A 19,531-nucleotide genomic window follows, 5' to 3' on the forward strand; every position below is an offset into this window, starting at 1 on the left:
CTTAAATAAAATACCCCTAACATGAACCCTTACCTCTACCCTGCCCTATAGCCTCCAGACCTCCTCCTTACCCCAACACACCCCTTCAATAAGATAACCCTAACACTAACCCTTACCTCTACCCTGCCCTATAGCCTCCAGACCTCCTCCTTACCCCAACACACCCCTTCAATAAGATACCCCTAACACTAACCCTTACCTCTACCCTGCCCTATAGCCTCCTGACCCCCTCCTTACCCCAACACACCACTTCAATAAGATACCCCTAACACTAACCCTTACCTCTACCCTGCCCTATAGCCTCCAGACCTCCTCCTTACCCCAACACACCACTTCAATAAGATACCCCTAACACTAACCCTTACCTCTACCCTGCCCTATAGCCTCCAGACCTCCTCCTTACCCCAACACACCCCTTCAATAAGATACCCCTAACACTAACCCTTAGCTCTACCCTGCCCTATAGCCTCCAGACCCCCTCCTTACCCTAACACACCACTTCAGTAAGATGTGACATCCACCCTAACTATTACCTACAATAACCTTTGCCCTGAACCCCACCCAGCCTGTAACTAACTGTGATTGTGTGTGTTAAAGATGGGTACACTGGTGCTGTGGGGGACTCCTGATGTGGCGTTTGCTGTTCCTCTGTGGGTCATCATCCTGGCCATCCTACTGGGACTGCTGGTCCTGGCTATGCTAACACTGGCCATGTGGAAGGTCACACACACACACACACACACACACACACACACACACACACACACACACACACACACACACACACACACACACACACACACACACACACACACACACACACACACGACTTTAGTATAACTTAACCCTCTCTTCCTCAGTGTGGGTTCTTTGACCGGGCACGGCTGCCAGCGGAAGATGTGTCAGACCGTGAGCAGCTGACCTCTGACCAATTAGCAGACGCTTAAGAACGCCCACTCGCGCCATGGAGACCAGTTATTGATTCGAAGAGGCTGTTTGGGAGGAGTTCCACCTCTTGAGTGAAATTAAACTGAGATGAGATCTGCAGGCAGACTGCAAACTCACAGATCAAAGGTTCTTTACCCCTTTTAAAGCTGATCTGTCATCAGTGATTGGACTGCAAGCCCACAGGCCAAAGGCTGAAGTGCCATTAAGACTTGTATTCAAACAGCACCAGAGAGACTGGGAACAACCCACACAGATGGAACTGCACACATAAACACTATTTAAGCAAACACAACCACTTGGATGTATATGAGGCCTCAAGACAATCTTGGACAGTAGAATGGACTCTGGTTCTAACCCTGCTTGTAGTTGAATATGTTTCTATGCACCGCTTGCCTCTGTGGGTTAGACTACTTGGTGATCTGTATGGTTGGAAAGTTCAGTTGGAGTTAACCAGCCTGGTTTACTACAAGTGGAGTTACCATCTGATGTCAGTGACTTGGTGTCCGCCTGCTTTCACTGTTAAATACATTCCACCATTGATCAAACTCACACATGCACACAACTATGCGCACGCACGCACGCACGCACGCATGCACGCACGCACGCACACACACACACACACACACACACACACACACACACACACACACACACACACACACACACACACACACACACACGCGCATGCACACACACAAACACGGGGCTGTATATATCTATGGATGGTGTATGTGCAATATTGGGACATTCTGTGTGATACTGAAGCTTGTTTACACTGGTATTATTTTATTACAACTTGATGTTCAAATTCTTTGTGTATATTGTTTAGTTAGTATACTATTGTCTATGTGAGTGTTTTTGTTGGTACATTAGTATATACAGTGCCTTCGGGAAGTATTTAGACCCCTTTACTTAAAAAAAATAAAATTGTTACAGCCTTATTCTAAAATTGATTAAATCATTATTTTCCCTCATCAAGCTACACACAATACCCCATAATGACAAAGCAAAAACTGGTTTTTAGACATTTTTGCAAATTTCTTAAAAATAAAAAACTGACCTATTACATTTACATAAGTATTCAGACCCTTAACTCAGTCTGAGATCCTAAGCGTCCTGAAGCAGGTTTTCATCAAGGATCTCTCTGCACTTTACTCTGTTCATCTTTCCCTTGATCGCTGCCAAAGGTGCTTTGACAAAGTACTGAGTAAAGGGTCTGAATACTTATGTAAATGTGATATTTCCGGGTAAAAAAATATATATATTTGCAAAAATGACAAAAAATCTGTTTTTGCTTTGTCATTATGGGGTATTGTGTGTAGATTGATGAGGGGGGAAAACAATTGAATACATTTTTGAATAAGGCTGTGACATAACTAAATGTGGAAATAGTCAAGGGGTCTGAATACCTTCCGAAGGCACTGTAAGTGTTGAAAGAGAGAAGTGTTTATAACGGGTCCAACTGTTTAAAAAGAGAACGTGGGACTGGGCTAAATACAAAAGGAATTGCATTAACATTAGCATCCAATGTGAGAGGTTTAGGCCTAGATTCAATCAGACCAACTGTTAATAGACGCTAGCCGACACCCGCATAACTAACCCCGCATAATCAACCCAGAATGATTCCAAACACATTTAAAAAATAAAGGGAAAGTCATTGAGTTACATATCAGAAAACACAACCCTAAAGTATACAACATAATATTACTTAAATTCAAAGCAAGAATGTAATAGCCTAACAATTTCAAGTGATTAGATGATCTTCTAGGTCTATGTAGCAGTAATCTCAAGGGCCGGGGCTGAGGCCAAGAGTACTAATTTTATAGGCCTATATAGCAGTAACCTCAAGGGCTGGGAGTGGGGCCAAGAATACTAATCTGGAGGAAGGTGATGCTATAGGCCTATGTAGCAGTAACCTTAAGGGCTGGAGGTGGGCCAAGACTACTAATAGGATATCATCAGGTCCCAGCTGGAATAAAATGAGTTGGTTGACCTTTTAATGGTCTACTTAATTTTGTCTAATTTTCGGAACAGCATCAAATCTTTGAGCCAAAGAGAGGCTGAGGGAGGATTGATAGATTTCCAATCCAATAGAATCCTTCTGCGTGCCAACAGGGAGGCAAAGGCAATGGCATTTAGCTGTCTATTGGTCAGGGAAGGATTGTTGTTTGGTACTCCAAAAATAGCAATTTCTGCACTAGACTACCACTCTATATCAAATGCTTCAGAAAGTGTTTTAAATATAGTGGACCAGTAGTCTGCCAGACGGGGACAAAACCAGATGATGTGAGTCAAGTGCGCCAAGGAGCTTTTACACCTGTCACATGTACCATCAATATTTGGGTAGAATTTGGAGAGTCTGGCCTTACTGAAATGGATACAGTGAAGTATAAGGCTGAGCCGGGCACAAGAGGAGCTTCCATTTACGCTAAGCAAGGCACTATTCCAGACTTCGTCCGAGGTCTCTCAACCAAGTTCCTTTTCCCGCTCAGATCTAATTTTATTAAGTGATGGGTTATCAAAGGACATGATTATCTAAAAAATACCTACATTTGGAAATACCTAAATACACTTGAATGTGGTAGAATGCCAATTTTGATGACCTCGCTATCAAATGTAAAGGTGCCATCAATATAAAGGTCATTAAACTTAGTAAGGCCATTCCTCTGCCACAGGCTTCAAGCGAAATCCAGTTTGGCTGGAAGGAAGAGGTGATTATTACATATAGGAACTTGAATAGAGAAATCACAGAATTTAAAGTGTTGATGGAGTTAAGGCCAAATTTTAAGAGTATTGACAACAATTGGATTGGATGTGTAGCGCAAAGCAGAAATAGTAAGATTGGAGGTGACGAAAGCTGACATAGAGGAAGAGAAATAGGAGTTGACTTCTGTTTGACACCAATCAGTTTCTAGGTTGCGAAGCCAGTAAACAATATTTAGTATATTCGCTTCCCAGTAATAATACATAAAGTTAGGAAGGACTTGTGTGTTCTATCTCTCTGGAGGAATGCTTTACATATTCTTGGACTCCCACCGCTCCCCCCCCAAAAAATATAAGCTTATCCACTAAAGTGAAAAAAGGCTTGGGTAGAAAAATAGCTGATGTTTTGGCAGTGTCGGAGGTGTAACTGCATTAGAGCAGTCAAATCAGTGAGCAGCTGCTCTTGATCACTGTCATGAAGCCACACCGTCCCACTGGCGTTAGAAGTTCAGAACGAGAAAGTGTAGGCTATATAGAAATAATGACGCTCTAATTGAAAATCATTAAACTAAATCATGAGGATTTCTATCAGCCTAATCGAGGTGAAGATTACATCTCACATTCTAGTGTTCGAACTTGTAAACAAGGCTACATGGGATTTCTCTTAATGCGATGCTGTGCAGCCAATGGCAATGTCCGCTTTAGGTATAATGCCAGGAGCCCTTGTGGATGTGACAGCTCTAACGCAGTTCCACCTCTGACACCGTCAAAACAACCGCTATGCAGATGTCGGCTAAAGTGGATCTGATTGAATAGAGCAATAAGAGAGTAAGGTTCAAACTTAATTTCAATTTACTTCACTTCTAGTAATTCACAGTATCTAAATATGAAGGATTCTCGTCACAAATTTGATTTGTGTTTTGTTTTTGTACTGAAGAATACTGAAAGATTATTGAAATAAAGTGTCCTTAATTGCCAAGTATACATTTTCTAATATTGTTTACTGTATTAAGGTGTGGTTCCTCGCTGTCTCATCACTTTATTTTTATTGTGAACAATTGTTTTTATTGAATCACATCAAAACCAATACAATCAATAAAAAAACAATACCATTTCCCCCCCCTTTTTGATCAACACCACTGCCCCTCACACCCCAACCCCCCCTCCTATCACTTCTACATTGACCTATACCATCAGAGAAGCTAAGGGGGGTCTAGAATGGACTCATTCCAGCTATCACAGAAGCAACAACAGGAATGCTGGACAGTACACCAGAGAAGGCATCTGACATCAGATGGCAGAAGAGAGCTGCCAGTCACAGCGAAAGAGAACTCAACTCACCCAAATGCTGCCTCAGTAGCCCCTCCAGAGGAATACTGCAGTTGTATTGGACATTTCATGGTTCACAAAACCCCAGTTAAGGTCGCTCATTAAAAATACACACTCAGGACATTATACAGACCATTTTCGGGTCTTGGGAAAAAACGATCAAATTTAATAAAACTCACAAAGGGAAATATATTCGAATCTGTAGGTATAAATATGTTTTATCCTTGTCAGAGGTCACATTATTACATGGAAGGCAATATAAGGTATTTTCCAGCATTTGGAAAACAATATATTATTTTAATTTACTCCTTGCTTGATCTCTATTGTTTTAGAAAGATGGTATGAGTAACTTTGGGAAGATATATTTTTTACTTTGGCAACTACAGTAGGTAAAAATATGAACAGGATGAACAATACATTGTAAACATTGTCTTACAAATACTGACATATGAACCAAACGTACATTCAAAAACAGTCCCTTATGAAATGAATCGAGACATTATTACAACTCACTGCATACCAAATGTAGACACACAAAGATGACGTAATAAATTAGTGATAAATTAGTTTCTTTACAGAGGATGATACCACTGTAGTATTATATTTACTATAAATAAACCACTAAATTCCCTCCATGATAAAATAAACGGAAAATAACAGAAAGTATATTAAAAAAAGAGTTGAAGATGGAATATACTGTCTGGATTCGTGGAATTATGCAACAGGCTGCAGCATGCCATCCTCTGTGCTGAGACGGATAATACATCTTGTCTTAATACATTTGACTCAGCATAGTTAAGGGATTAGAATCAACACAACTAGTGTCAGGCTTCAAGAGTTCACTTCTATCCTCACTGAGAGCATTCACCTGTATTTATTCCTATCAACATTCTTCTCCTGCTGGAAGAAAACGAATGAGGGAAACATTGACTTCTGTAACCAGTCACAATGCCACAGGGTTCCAACCAGTCAAAGGTGATGCCTGTTGTTTATGAAACAAGGCTATCAAGTATGAAGAAAGAGCATCTGCTCGGTCAGAGTCAGTGTGGCTAATGCTATGCCCACAGCTCCTACCAGTCACTAGTTCATAAATACTTCCCCGTCCAAAGAGCCACCAGATGCTCTGATAGGACGCCCACAGCCAGGATCAGAGGCAGACATGGGCTACTCCCATCGGCCTTGCCCACCAGTAGCAGATGCACCTTATTGGGGTCTGAGAACATTCCCCGGGCGTCTTCCAGGGCCGCCACGGCCGCCATACTGGAGTTGAGGTCCCCTGTGGCCAGCAGGTCAAACAGGCAGGCCTGGTAGTAGATGTCCCTAGCAGGGAGGAGGGCTGCACAGTGGACATGGGCTGCAGCAGAGGGCTGGCTGGAGGAAGAGGAGGAGGAAAGGGAGGAGGAAGAAGAGGGGCTGGGTAGCGTCTCTAGGCGCTGTGAAGGTGGGCAGCCATACACACACAGCTGCAGGTCCTGCTCGGGGGTGAATGCTTCAGCAATGGCACTTGGCGAGCGTACTGACAGGCCCAGGGACCGCCCACTCTGACGCACCACCAGGGTGGTGCCGATGTGGGCGGCACGGATCTCAGCCTGGCGCCCAGGCAGATCAGAGTGGATGCTCAGGCTGTGCTGGCCCTGCCTCTCCCCGCTGGTCACTGAGCCGTCCAAGAAGGCTGCGGGAACGTTGTCCAGCTCCGCCTGGTAGATCTGCTGCTCGATACACTGGCGCCAGTTCTTAAAGATGATGGTAATCTGGTGGAGAGACAACCCTGTTGTTACACACATCCTTCCAATGAGCTAGACGTCCGTATGCTTTATTTATGTATAAAGACATGTCATGCATTGTACATAGTTATATTTTAAAGGTCCAATGAAGCCATTTTTATCTCAATAATAAATAATTTCTGGGTAATAATTAAGTATCTTACTGTGATTATTTTCAATAAAAAAAATCGAGTTTCTTGGCAAAAAGCAATTTCTCAAGCCAGAGTGGGGAGGGAAAACTGAAAACTAGCTGTCACAGATCCCTCCGGAACTGTCATTACGCACACCTGGTCTCTATTCCCAGTTGATTAGTAATTGTATAAGTGTTCCCTTTGTTCACCATTGTCCTGTCAATTATTGTTCCAATGTCCGTTGGTGCCTGCGAGTACCTGTGCTGTGTGTTTTGGCTTTTGTGCCCTTGTGGATTGCGCAGATGATTACAGGTCTCGTCCCATGTGGTATCATTGTGCGCTTCTGTTATTTATTCACTTTTGTTTGGATTTCTACCCTGTGTTTTGTATAGTGTTTGTTTGGTCTTCATCCCCGTGCCTTTACACGGCACGCTGTAATTTGGGAAATAAAAACCCCTATTATGCATTCCTGCGCCTGTCTCCCGATCCTCCATACCAACGTGACACTAGCTGTTACTGGCAGAGAGGTTTGGAACTCTCTTTCTTATTGCCGTATTACCTAATTTACCGCCTGGTGATGTCACCGGGAAGGCCAAAACTCCATCCCACTAAAACAGGCAGAAATTTCAGGTGGCCTTTTCAAACAGCTCTTACACTAAAAGGGCATTATCATAATTTTCACAGTATTATTCAAACCTCAGGGTAGAAAAATCACATTTTTGACTGCACTTGGCCTTTAAGAACGGATTGTAAAGATGTATAATTTAAAAAAAATGTTTATAAAATATAATTGACTATATATAATTTTAGAAATGAGGCCTACCGTGATGAGAGCCGTGGCATATGCCCCTCCTCTCATGGGGGCGCTAGTTGCCTGAACGTATAGATACTCATTATCTATCAGTGGCCAGGCCCCTTGTACAGCGCACGTCTGGAACTCATCACGGAAGGTGCGAACATGGGGATCCCCGAACACCCCACAGTGGAGATAGTCAGGGGTCCGGCCCTCACGCTGGACGTAGCCCTTCTCGTAGATGCAGGCGTCCCCAGAGATGGGGGCCTGTGGCAGGGGCCGGGGCTGAGCGGTGGGGCCTGTCCTGGGGCAGCTGTGCTGGATGAGGAGGTCCTCGATGCCCTGCACGGCCGAGTGGTAGGCCAGGTCGCCCCGGCAGGCACGGGCCATGCGGCGGGTACACATGGCATAGGAGCGGAGGGCGCTGCAGTAGCCCGCATTGCCCTCTCTGCTGCCTCCTCCTCCGCCCCCACCGCTGCCCCCAAGGTCCAGGGTGACAGCTACAAAGTCAGAGTTGCACCTCAGGATGCGACAGGATGCCCATACTGTGGGAGGAGGGAGAGAAGTGGAAGCTCCAGTTCATTAATCATTAATAACGTAACAATAGTAGGAGAAAAAAATGTCTTTCCATTGAGCATGTAACAGAAATATCACAGTTGCTTGACATTATTGGGTAGTTTGAAGACAAGCTGTGGATCATAGAAAGTACCTTGCAGGCAGCACAGGTGAAACAGTAGCATTGCCACTATGACGCTGCGTTTCCATGACAGCTGTGAGTAGTGGCTGCAAAGGGCCAGTGTCCCCATCCCCTTCCAGCCTCAGGCCGAGGGCTGCAGACCAGGCTCAGGCTCAGTACAGGGGCTACAGATGCAGGCAGGGCATAGATAGAGACAGACATTACATACATACTGTGGCCTGTAGGTGGAAACACCACACCACTACCACAGGCACGATCTAGGCTCAACTCCAGTAGACCATTTGTCAAGATAGAGTGCAATTTGTATTGAATACATAGTGTAATATTTTATCATATAACAAGCGGATCACAAGATCTACAGTTGAAGTCGGAAGTTTACATACACCTTAGCCAAATACATTTAAACTCAGTTTTTCACAATTCCTGACATTTAATCCTAGTAAAAATTCCCAGTCTTAGGTCAGTTAGAATCACCACTTTATTTTAAGAATGTGAAATGTCAGAATAATGGTAGAGAGAATGATTTATTTCAGCTTTTATTTCTTTCATCACATTACCAGTGGGTCAGAAGTTTACATACACTCAATTAGTATTTGGTAGCATTGCCTTTAAATTGTTTAACTTTGGTCAAACGTTTTGGGTAGCCTTCCACAAGCTTCCCACAATAAGTTGGGTGAATTTTGGCCCATTCCTCCTGACAGAGCTGGTGTAACTGAGTCAGGTTTGTAGGCCTCCTTGCTCGCGCACACTTTTTCAGTTCTTTCTATACGATTGAGGTCAGAGCTTTGTGATGGCCACTCCAATACCTTGACTTTGTTGTCCTTAAGCCATTTTGCCACAACTTTAGAAGTATGCTTGGGGTCATTGTCCATTTGGAAGACCCATTTGCGACCAAGCTTTTAACTTCCTGACTGATGTCTTGAGATGTTGCTTCAATATATCCACAAAATGTTCCTTCCTCATGAAGCCATCTATACTGCTCAAAAAAATAAAGGGAACACTTAAACAACACATCCAAGATCTGAATGAAAGAAATAATCTTATTAAATACTTTTTTCTTTACATAGTTGAATGTGCTGACAACAAAATCACACAAAAATAATCAATGGAAATCCAATTTATCAACCCATGGAGGTCTGGATTTGGAGTCACACTCAAAATTTAAGTGGAAAACCACACTACAGGCTGATCCAACTTTGATGTAATGTCCTTAAAACAAGTCAAAATGAGGCTCAGTAGTGTGTGTGGCCTCCATGTGCCTGTATGACCTCCTACAACGCCTGGGCATGCTCCTGATGAGGTGGCGGATGTTCTCCTGAGGGATCTCCTCCCAGACCTGGACTAAAGCATCCGCCAACTCCTGGACAGTCTGTGGTGCAACGTGGCGTTGGTGGATGGAGCGAGACATGATGTCCCAGATGTGCTCAATTGGATTCAGGTCTGGTGAACGGGCGGGCCAGTCCATAGCATCAATGCCTTCCTCTTGCAGGAACTGCTGACACACTCCAGCCACATGAGGTCTAGCATTGTCTTGCATTAGGAGGAACCCAGGGCCAACCGCACCAGAATATGGTCTCACAAGGGGTTTGGGGATCTCATCTCGGTACCTAATGGCAGTCAGGCTACCTCTGGCGAGCACATGGAGGGCTGTGCGGCCCCCCAAAGAAATGCCACCCCACACCATGACTGACCCACCGCCAAACCGGTCATGCTGGAGGATGTTGCAGGCAGCAGAACGTTCTCCACGGCGTCTCCAGACTCTGTCACGTCTGTCACATGTGCTCAGTGTGAACCTGCTTTCATCTGTGAAGAGCACAGGGCGCCAGTGGCGAATTTGCCAATCTTGGTGTTCTCTGGCAAATGCCAAACGTCCTGCACGGTGTTGGGCTGTAAGCACAACCCCCACCTGTGGACGTCGGGCCCTCATACCACCCTCATGGAGTCTGTTTCTGACCGTTTGAGCAGACACATGCACATTTGTGGCCTGCTGGAGGTCATTTTGCAGGGCTCTGGCAGTGCTCCTCCTGCTCCTACTTGCACAAAGGCGGAGGTAGCGGTCCTGCTGCTGGGTTGTTGCCCTCCTACGGCCTCCTCCACGTCTCCTGATGTACTGGCCTGTCTCCTGGTAGCGCCTCCATGCTCTGGACACTACGCTGACAGACACAGCAAACCTTCTTGCCACAGCTCGCATTGATGTGCCATCCTGGATGAGCTGCACTACCTGAGCCACTTGTGTGGGTTGTAGACTCCGTCTCATGCTACCACTAGAGTGAAAGCACCGCCAGCATTAAAAAGTGACCAAAACATCAGCCAGGAAGCATAGGAACTGAGAAGTGGTCTGTGGTCCCCACCTGCAGAACCACTCCTTTATTGGGGGTGTCTTGCTAATTGCCTATAATTTCCACCTGTTGTCTATTCCATTTGCACAACAGCATGTGAAATGTATTGTCAATCAGTGTTGCTTCCTAAGTGGACAGTTTGATTTCACAGAAGTGTGATTGACTTGGAGTTACATTGTGTTGTTTAAGTGTTCCCTTTATTTTTTTGAGCAGTGTATTTTGTGAAGTGCTCCAGTCCCTCCTGCAGAAAAGCACCCCCACAACATGAGGCTGCCACCCCCATGCTTCACGGTTGGGATGGTGTTCTTTGGCTTGCAAGCCTCCCCCTTTTTCCTCCAAACATAACGATGGTCATTACGGCCAAACAGTTCTATTTTTGTTTCATTAGACCAGAGGACATTTCTCCAAAAAGTACGATCTTTGTCCCCATGTGCAGTTGCTAACGGTAGTCTGGATTTTTTATGGCGGTTTTGGAACAGTGGTTTCTTCCTTGCTGAGCGGCCTTTCAGGTTATGTCGATATAGGACTCGTTTTATTGTGAATATAGATACTTTTGTACCTGTTTCCTCCAGCATCTTCACAAGGTCCTTTGCTGTTGTTCTGGGATTGATTTGCACTTTTCGCATCAAAGTACGTTCATCTCTAGGAGACAGAGCGCGTCTCCTTCCTGAGCGGTATGACTGCTGCGTGGTCCCATGGGGTTTATACTTGAGTACTATTGTTTGTACAGATGAACGTGGTACCTTCAGGCGTTTGGAAATTGCTCCGAAGGATGAACCAGACTTGTGGAGGTCTACAATTTTTTTTCTCTGAGGTCGGCTGATTTCTTTTGATTTTCCCATGATGTCAAGCAAAGAGGCACTGAGTTTGAAGGTAGGCCTTGAAATACATCCACTGGGACACCTCCAATTGACTCAAATGATGTCAATTAGCCTGTCAGAAGCTTCTAAAGCCATGACATCATTTCCTGGAATTTTCCAAGCCTTTTCCAAGGCACAGTTAACTTAGTGTATGTAAACTTTTGACCCACTGGAATTGTGATACAGTGAATTATAAGTGAAATAATCTGTCTGTAAACAATTGTTGGAAAAATGACTTGTGTCATGCACAAAGTAGATGTCCTAACCGACTTGCCAAAACTGTAGTTTGTTAACAAGACATTTCTGGACTGGTTGAAAAACGAGTTTTAATGACTCCAACCTAAGTGTATGTAAACTTCCGCCTTCACCTGTAATTGTAAGTAATTAAGTAGATGTAGTTCATACTTATTTGAATAGATGCTAACTACTTTTTACGATCTTCCACACTCTTGGAACCCATCAACAGCACTCTGACTGAAGTCAACACCGTTGTGCTTGGACATGGACAAGATGAGGGCAATGGAGGGAACTGTTGACAAACAAACATTCAACAATCAGAGCAAAGCAACAGCAGCGGCCACCATTTGGTCACATTTAGGAATAGGACCAATACTTTGATCAACAGTTTCAGTTTACGAGGGCAGTCTTATCCACCTGACCACCGGTCAGATCATGTTTGAAGCTGCCATAATCATAGCCATAATAATAGCCCTATAAACTTCAGTATTTTCATTACAGAGCTTAAGTTTCCATACAGTAGATAAACTGCCCAAGTAACCTAACATCTGTGGTAACCATTGGCATAGTAAACAATTATCTGTTAGTGTTGTGAAGCTAGGCTTGAGACAAAATATAGTAAAACAAAGAAAAACTATGGCTTACCATGTGTGCCACAGCACTATGTATCAAAACCCCATTTTATGTTATATTTCAGTTATTGGTATGAAGCAAGCATTTACCTGTTAAAGCTATGCTACAACAATGTTGGTCACTTGGTCATTTTTCAATTTGGACTCTTTTCCCTTTTCCGTTTGTCAGCGGAGAAGAACAAACAAGGGCCAGAGAAAGTCTCTCTTTGTCATGTCCAATTTAGTAACCAAAAGGATGGCATTAATGTATTTGATTTATGTGTGGAAAGATCTAAGTTTAAGGAAAGGTGTAGGCCTACATTCTAGTAAGACCTTCGCAGAGCTTATGTGCATTACATAGTAAAACCTTTGCCAGTACAAGGCATTCCTAAAGCATTGGTGCCAAGTGTGCCTTTGAAAGCGTCATGGCATGGGCCAGATTGAACCATGTGTGCAGTGTGTTTGTGTGTGGTCCTCTCTCTCTCTGAACCAACACTAAAGTCTGACCTTTATTACAGTTTGGGAGACCTGTGCAGTGCACCAGGGAGAGGGGGTATGAAGGGGGGGGGGGGAGTTACGAGAGCAGCAGGGGCAGAAATAGAGCACGCTAAATATACCAGACTCTCTCTCTCCAGCCAGGCCATTTCCTTCATGTGTTCCCCTGGTCTGAAATAGTCAGGGCTACAAGGCAGGGGAGGGAAGGGTAAGCAGGTGTGCCCAACGGCAGTTCCACTACTCAGGGAGGGAGTGGCTATGGCTACTAGCTGTCACAATCAGTCTTCAATCAGACACATCTTCAACTTACATTATCAAATGAATCTTCTTGAACTGTATTCCAACTAACAGCAGCAGTGTATAGACCTGCCCCAACCCAGTCTCTTCACTTCTGTTTTCAACGTTTTTCAATGCCCTAGATTGGTCTCCTTTTGTTGTCCGGTGGGCATTGTGTTCACTAGTGTAGTGGCTGAGGTCTGGAATGTCGACCAAAGGATTCTGATGCAGCTGCACATTTGGAGTGGGGGTGTATGCCCCCCCCCCACACCTTTTTTTTTGCACTGCTTTGAAAATCACAGTGACCTCCCTCTGTGCACAGACCAACAACACTGACAGGGTCCTATTTGTTCCATCCATGAACAGCAAATAATCACTGTGCATACACACACAGATAGTCGCTTGTGAATTAAACACCATTACGGTACTACCTTTAGGGCAACACTGCACCCGTACACTTGTTAACCACAAAACTCCCCTTCACACACACACACACACACACACACACACACACACACACACACACACACACACACACACACACACACACACACACACACACACACACACACACACACACACACACGTTTGTTTTACTATCCTTGTGGGGTTCAAACCTAGCCCTAACCCTTAACCTAACTCTAACCTTAACCCTAACCTTAACCCCTAAAACTAAACCTAACTCTAACACGTAATTCTAACCCTAATTCTAACTCTAAACCTAAGCTTAAAACAGCCTTTTTCCTTGTGGGGAACAGCGAAATGTCCCCACTTGTTTGATTTGTTTTAGGCTACTACCCTTATGAGGATCTCTGGGCCCCACATGAATAGTAAAACCAAACACACACACACACACACACACACGACGTCACCATTGAGGTGGGTTGGTCACATGTGAGACTCTAGATGTTTTTTCTCACGGCTTGGCCTGGAGTGAGATGTCCATGTGGTTCTACATGTCAACAATAGCTCACTTAAAGACCTGTGGTTTTCACTCATTCATTAGATCAATCCCCAACTTGTATTGGACACAAAAACCACAAACACAGAGCAAGCTATTGGTTGTTTGGCTCAACCTCACTTGATTTATTAATGAATGAGAATTTAATGTGAATCCAATCTGTTTGTGTCTGCATAGGAAAGGTCAATGAATGTGTGCACATCATAGCATCTTTGTATTTGTAATAGTGCAGCTCTCTCTCGCTCTCTCTCTCCTCTCAAGGTTTCCTTCCACCTGAAGTTTTCCTTCCCACTGTCACATGTCTTAACTGTGAAAGTGGAAGACCAGTGTATTTTGATGGACACTATCAAACATTTAAATAACTTTTGACTGATTGACTAATTGTATGATCTATTTTATTGATAATCTATCTATTATTGTACATTCTATCTATATCAATATGAATTATCTGTGAAAGCATAGGTTTGATTAAAACAATTATTTATGACAAACAATTGCTGTACTTCAGGACTATTGGGGGGGGGGGGGGGGACTATTACATGAATTAATGGCTAATATATGGGTATCATTCTATTGTTGTTATATAACTGCTGATGTAACCTTAAATTCCACATTGCCAATGTCACCCAAGTGTCAGTCTACAGTACATGCCAATCTGCTCTATTTCTTGATTTAGTCACAATGACAGGGAATTTGTTCTAATATTAGGCCATGGAGAAAGTATTTAAAGCAACAAGTTCCATTAGGGGGACAAAGTGTATTGTACAATGTTAGAAAAAACATGTTCCAACCAAATAAAAGCTTTACACTTGCTTGACCCAATCCATATCCAATCCATCTATAGTAGTATCTACTGGGCACACTGGTTAAATCAACATTGTTGCCACGTAATTTCAAGGAAATTAGGTTTAACCAACGTGGAATAGACGTTGAATTGACGTCTGTGCCCAGTGGGTAGGTAAATAATAGGCCACATTTCTGAATTGTGTAGCACATGATTAATTTAAGAATGAACCAGGCAAAGCACCATTCATGTCCTCACCAAATCACACCTCTGTTGAAGCTCCGTATGAGACACTGCGTAAATGTCCCCACCTCACTCGTTCCAATAGGAAAAAGGCGAAGTAGGTTTTGCCTGCACTGACACCAAACTCCCAAACTGTCCGAGTGAGCTGCCGACAGTGATGTCCAGTCTCAAACTGGTTTCATTGCAAGCCGCTTTTCCTTCCTCCCTCGTTGTCGGCTCTCAGATCAGTGAGATATTTGACAGTGTTTCTCCACAAGTGGTGTAAATCACTCGTGTCGAACACCTGCTGCTCGCGTAACAACTGTCCACTTGGGCGCACACTCTCCTAGGCACCGGGGGGCTATTTCAAACTATCACAGCGGCTCTGGCAACCTGTTCTATTTGCATCCTGTTGTTGCTAGTGTGTTTTCTTATTTTTATAGGAGGCCATTCTATATTTGTTGCCCTCTTGGTTCGCAGGCTATCATAAATCCCCAAGAAAGTCGGTTCAAGCCGTTTTGTCAGATATCGTTGCCAGTTGAGTAAAAAAAAATTGACTTTTGTCAATATTGCACTGGCTGGTCTCGGGAAAATTCGTATTATTCTGTGCATTCATCTTTTACACTTAGTATGATATATTATGTTAAGTTATTCATACGAATTATAGGACGTATAGTATCATCCCACAGGGCAAAAACTGGTTGAATCAACGTTGTTTCAAGGTAATTTGTCAAGGTATTGTGATGTGGGATCTATACTGAACAAAAATATAAATGGAACATGCAACAATTTCAAATATTTTACTAAGTTACAGTTCATTTAAGGAAATCAGTCAATTGAAATATGGCCCTAATCTAGGGATTTCAAACTACTGGGAATACAGATATGCATATGTTGGTCACAGATACCTTAAACAAAGGGTAGGGGTTGAATATAAAAAAAAAACAGTATCTGGTGTGACCACCATTTAGCTCATGCAGTGCAACACATCTTCTTTGCATAGAGTTGATCAGACTGTTGGAGTCATCGTGCCAATAGCACGCTCCTTCAAAACTTGAGAAATCTGTGGCATTGTGTTGTGTGACAAAACTGCACATTTTAGAGTGGCCTTTTATTGTCCGCAGCACAGGGTGCACCTGTGTAATGATCATGCTGTTTAATCAGCTTCTTGACATACCACACCTGTCAGGTAGATGGATTATCTTGGCGAAGGAGAAAAATGCTCACTAACCGATGTAAACACATTTGTGCACAATATTTAAGAGAAATAAGCTTGTTGTGCATATGGCACGGGATATTTTATTTCAGCTCATGAAACATGGGACCAACACTTTACATGTTGCGTTTATATTTTTGTTCAGTATACATGGAAAATACATTGGATTTGAAAAAAGTCATCAACTGTTGTTTTTAGGGTAAAATTTAAACAACAGGATTATGTAATCATGGTAACCAAATTTCAGAATTGACAAAACCTTGTATAAAATATGTTGAATTTGTACCTTTAAAACTAAATCAGATCTTCAAATTTAGATCCATTATCAGAAAGAATTTATAATTCAAACAATTCAACAAAAAATAGACAATATAATAGGCCTAAGGTTTCAACCTTTGATTTAAAATGTAAAGATATTTAGTGATATTGAATTGTGTTGGGTTGCCAACGCAACCAAATGTCAACATTTGATGGAGATGTATCTTCTGCTTGGACAATTCAATCTGTGCCACACATTTGAAATACAATAAATAGCCTATTAACTTGTCGACAAGTTAACGAATAATATGTTGGATTCACGTCTCCAACTCAACCAAAAATAAAAGTAAAAATGGGATGGCTGTCACGTCCTGGCCAGTATAAGGGTTAATTGTCATTGTAGTTTGGTCAGGACGTGGCAGAGGCTATTCGTTTTATGTGGTTCGGGGTGGTGTGTCTGTTGAAGGGGCATTTGATTTAAGTATTCCGGGGTGTTTGGGCACTGTTTGATATTCATGTATTCTATGTTTAGTCTAGTGAGTCTGTTTCTATGTTTGGTTAATTGGGGTTGGGACTCTCAGTTGAAGGCAGGTGTTGTCTATTTGCCTTTGATTGAGAGTCCCATATATTAGGGTGTGTTTGTGTTTGTCATTTGTGGGAGATTGTTCTGTGTTTAGCCTTGTGCCTTGCCAGACTGTTTTGTTGATCGTTCGTTCTTTTGTTATTTTGGTGTTCATTTTGAATTTATTAAACGTCAAGATGAGCATACACATACCTGCTGCGTTTTGGTCTCATCACTACGACAACTGTGACAGAATCTCCCACCAAACTTGGACCAAGCAGCAGAGGAACGAGGAGGAAGGATGGACATGGACAGAAATAAGGTTGAGCGTTTCCAGGGCTATGGAGGAGTTTAGGAAATTCAAGAGTCAGCCCCAATAATTTTTTTGGGGGGGGCACAAGGGCAGTTTTGCGGGGCAAGATTGGAGCCCCGGGCCAGCTCCCCGCACTAGCCCGAAGGTGCGTGTCTCCAGGCTGGCACGTCCAGTACCAGCCCCACGCACAAGGCTTCTAGTGCGTCAGTCCAGCCCCGTCAGTCAAGAGTCGCCAGAGCTGCCCGTCAGTCAAGAGTCACCAGAGCTGCCCGTCAGTCAAGAGTCGCCAGAGCTGCCCGTCAGTCAAGAGTCGCCAGAGCTGCCCGTCAGTCAAGAGTCGCCAGAGCTGCCCGTCAGTCAAGAGTCGCCAGAGCTGCCCGTCAGTCAAGAGTCGCCAGAGCTGCCCGTCAGTCAAGAGTCGCCAGAGCTGCCCGGAGATGCCCGGAGCGGCCCGGAGCTGCCCGGAGATGCCCGGAGCGGCCCGGAGCTGCCCGAGCTGCCCAGAGCTGCCCGGAGCTGCCAGAGCGGCCAGACTGCCCGGAGCTGCCAGAGCGGCCAGACTGCCCGGAGCTGCCAGAGCGGCCAGGCTGCCCGGAGCTGCCAGGATCAGCCAGAGTGGCCCATCTGCCCAGAGTCTGCCGATGACCAAAATCCAATGGAGTCTAGCAGCAACCTTGAACTGAGTAAGGCTGACAATTCAGAACTTAAAGAGATTAATTGTTTAATTGCTGAGTCTGCATACAGGGTGGAGAGGTGGAGGTCTGCCCATGATCCGGAGCAGGGGGAGTCTGCCTACGGTCCGAGGCTGATCGGGTCGGGGGGGGGGGGGGGGGGTACTGTCACGTCCTGGCCAGTATAAGGGTTAATTGTCATTGTAGTTTGGTCAGGACGTGGCAGAGGGTATTTGTTTTATGTGGGTCGGGGTGGTGTGTCTGTTGAAGGGGCATTTGATTTAAGTATTCCGGGGTGTTTGGGCACTGTTTGATATTCATGTATTCTATGTTTAGTCTAGTGAGTCTGTTTCTATGTTTGGTTAATTGGAGTTGGGACTCTCAGTTGAAGGCAGGTGTTGTCTATTTGCCTTTGATTGAGAGTCCCATATATTAGGGTGTGTTTGTGTTTGTCATTTGTGGGAGATTGTTCTGTGTTTAGCCTTGTGCCTTGCCAGACTGTTTTGTTGATCGTTCGTTCTTTTGTTATTTTGGTGTTCATTTTGAATTTATTAAACGTCAAGATGAGCATACACATACCTGCTGCGTTTTGGTCTCATCACTACGACAACTGTGACAATGGCTCAGATGGAACTAGAATTGATTAAAATTCTCATCAATCTATACATAATACCTCATAATGACAAAGCAAAAACAGGTTTTTAGAAATGTTTGGTAATTTATAAAATTAAAATTAAAATATAAATACCTTATTTACATAGTATTCAGTCCCTTTGCTATGAGACTCGACATTGTGCTCAGGTGCATCCTGTTTCCATTGATCATCCTTGAGATGTTTCTACAACTTTATTGGAATACACCTGTGGTAAATTCAATTGATTGGACATGATTTGGAGAGGCACACACTGGTCTATATAAGGTCCCACAGTTGACAGTGCATATCAGAGCAAAAACCAAGCCATGACGTCAAAGGAATTGTCCATAGAGCGCTGAGACAGTATTGTATCTAGGCACAGATCTGGGAAAGGGTACCAAAACATGTGAACACAGTGGCCTCCATCATTCTTAGATGGAAGAAGTTTTGGAACCACCAAGACTCTTCCTGGCCAAACAGAGCAATCGGGGGAGAAGGGCCTTGGTCAGGGAGGTGACCAAGAACCCGATGGTTACTCTGACAGAGCTCCAGCGTTTCTTTGTGGAGATGGGAGAACCTTCCAGAAGGACATATATCTCTGCAGCACTCCACCAATCAGGCCTTTATGGTAGTGTGGCCAGACGGAAGCCACTCCTCAGTAAAAGGCACATGACAGCCCGCTTGGAGTTCGCCAAAAGGCACCTAAAAGACTCTCAGACCACAAGAAA

The 19,531-nt window shown here is 44.0% G+C and overlaps 2 protein-coding genes across 3 annotated transcripts in view; one reads left to right on the forward strand and one right to left on the reverse strand.

Moving 5' to 3' along the window:
- The window catches only part of itga8 (integrin, alpha 8), a 68,607-nt gene extending 63,974 nt beyond the window's left edge, over positions 1-4,633 (forward strand). The window contains exons 29-31 of one of the 2 annotated variants that reach the window (XR_014380661.1): positions 598-720; positions 861-2,716; positions 2,775-4,633. Coding sequence is in view for 1 of the 2 variants with exons in the window: in XM_082962008.1 (XP_082818134.1) it covers positions 598-720; positions 861-947 (210 nt within the window). In the remaining variant the exon portion in view is untranslated. Of the gene's footprint in view, positions 1-597; positions 721-860 lie in introns of both variants that reach the window. The other variant, XM_082962008.1, reaches the window with a different exon arrangement.
- Positions 4,634-5,107: 474 nt separating this feature from the next.
- On the reverse strand, positions 5,108-15,484 carry LOC106580057 (hemojuvelin). Its single transcript, XM_014160641.3, has 5 exons — positions 15,186-15,484; positions 11,969-12,092; positions 8,377-8,528; positions 7,698-8,212; positions 5,108-6,731 (listed from the first exon to the last, which is right to left on the reverse strand). Exons 3-5 carry the CDS (start codon positions 8,471-8,473, stop codon positions 6,066-6,068), a joined length of 1,278 nt encoding a protein of 425 aa, XP_014016116.3. The 5' UTR covers positions 8,474-8,528; positions 11,969-12,092; positions 15,186-15,484; the 3' UTR covers positions 5,108-6,065.
- Between the last annotated feature and the right edge of the window lie 4,047 nt (positions 15,485-19,531).

This window comes from Salmo salar, chromosome 02 (genome assembly GCF_965601325.2).
Source record: "Salmo salar chromosome 02, fSalSal1, whole genome shotgun sequence".
In the NCBI taxonomy this organism is placed as follows: domain Eukaryota; kingdom Metazoa; phylum Chordata; class Actinopteri; order Salmoniformes; family Salmonidae; genus Salmo; species Salmo salar.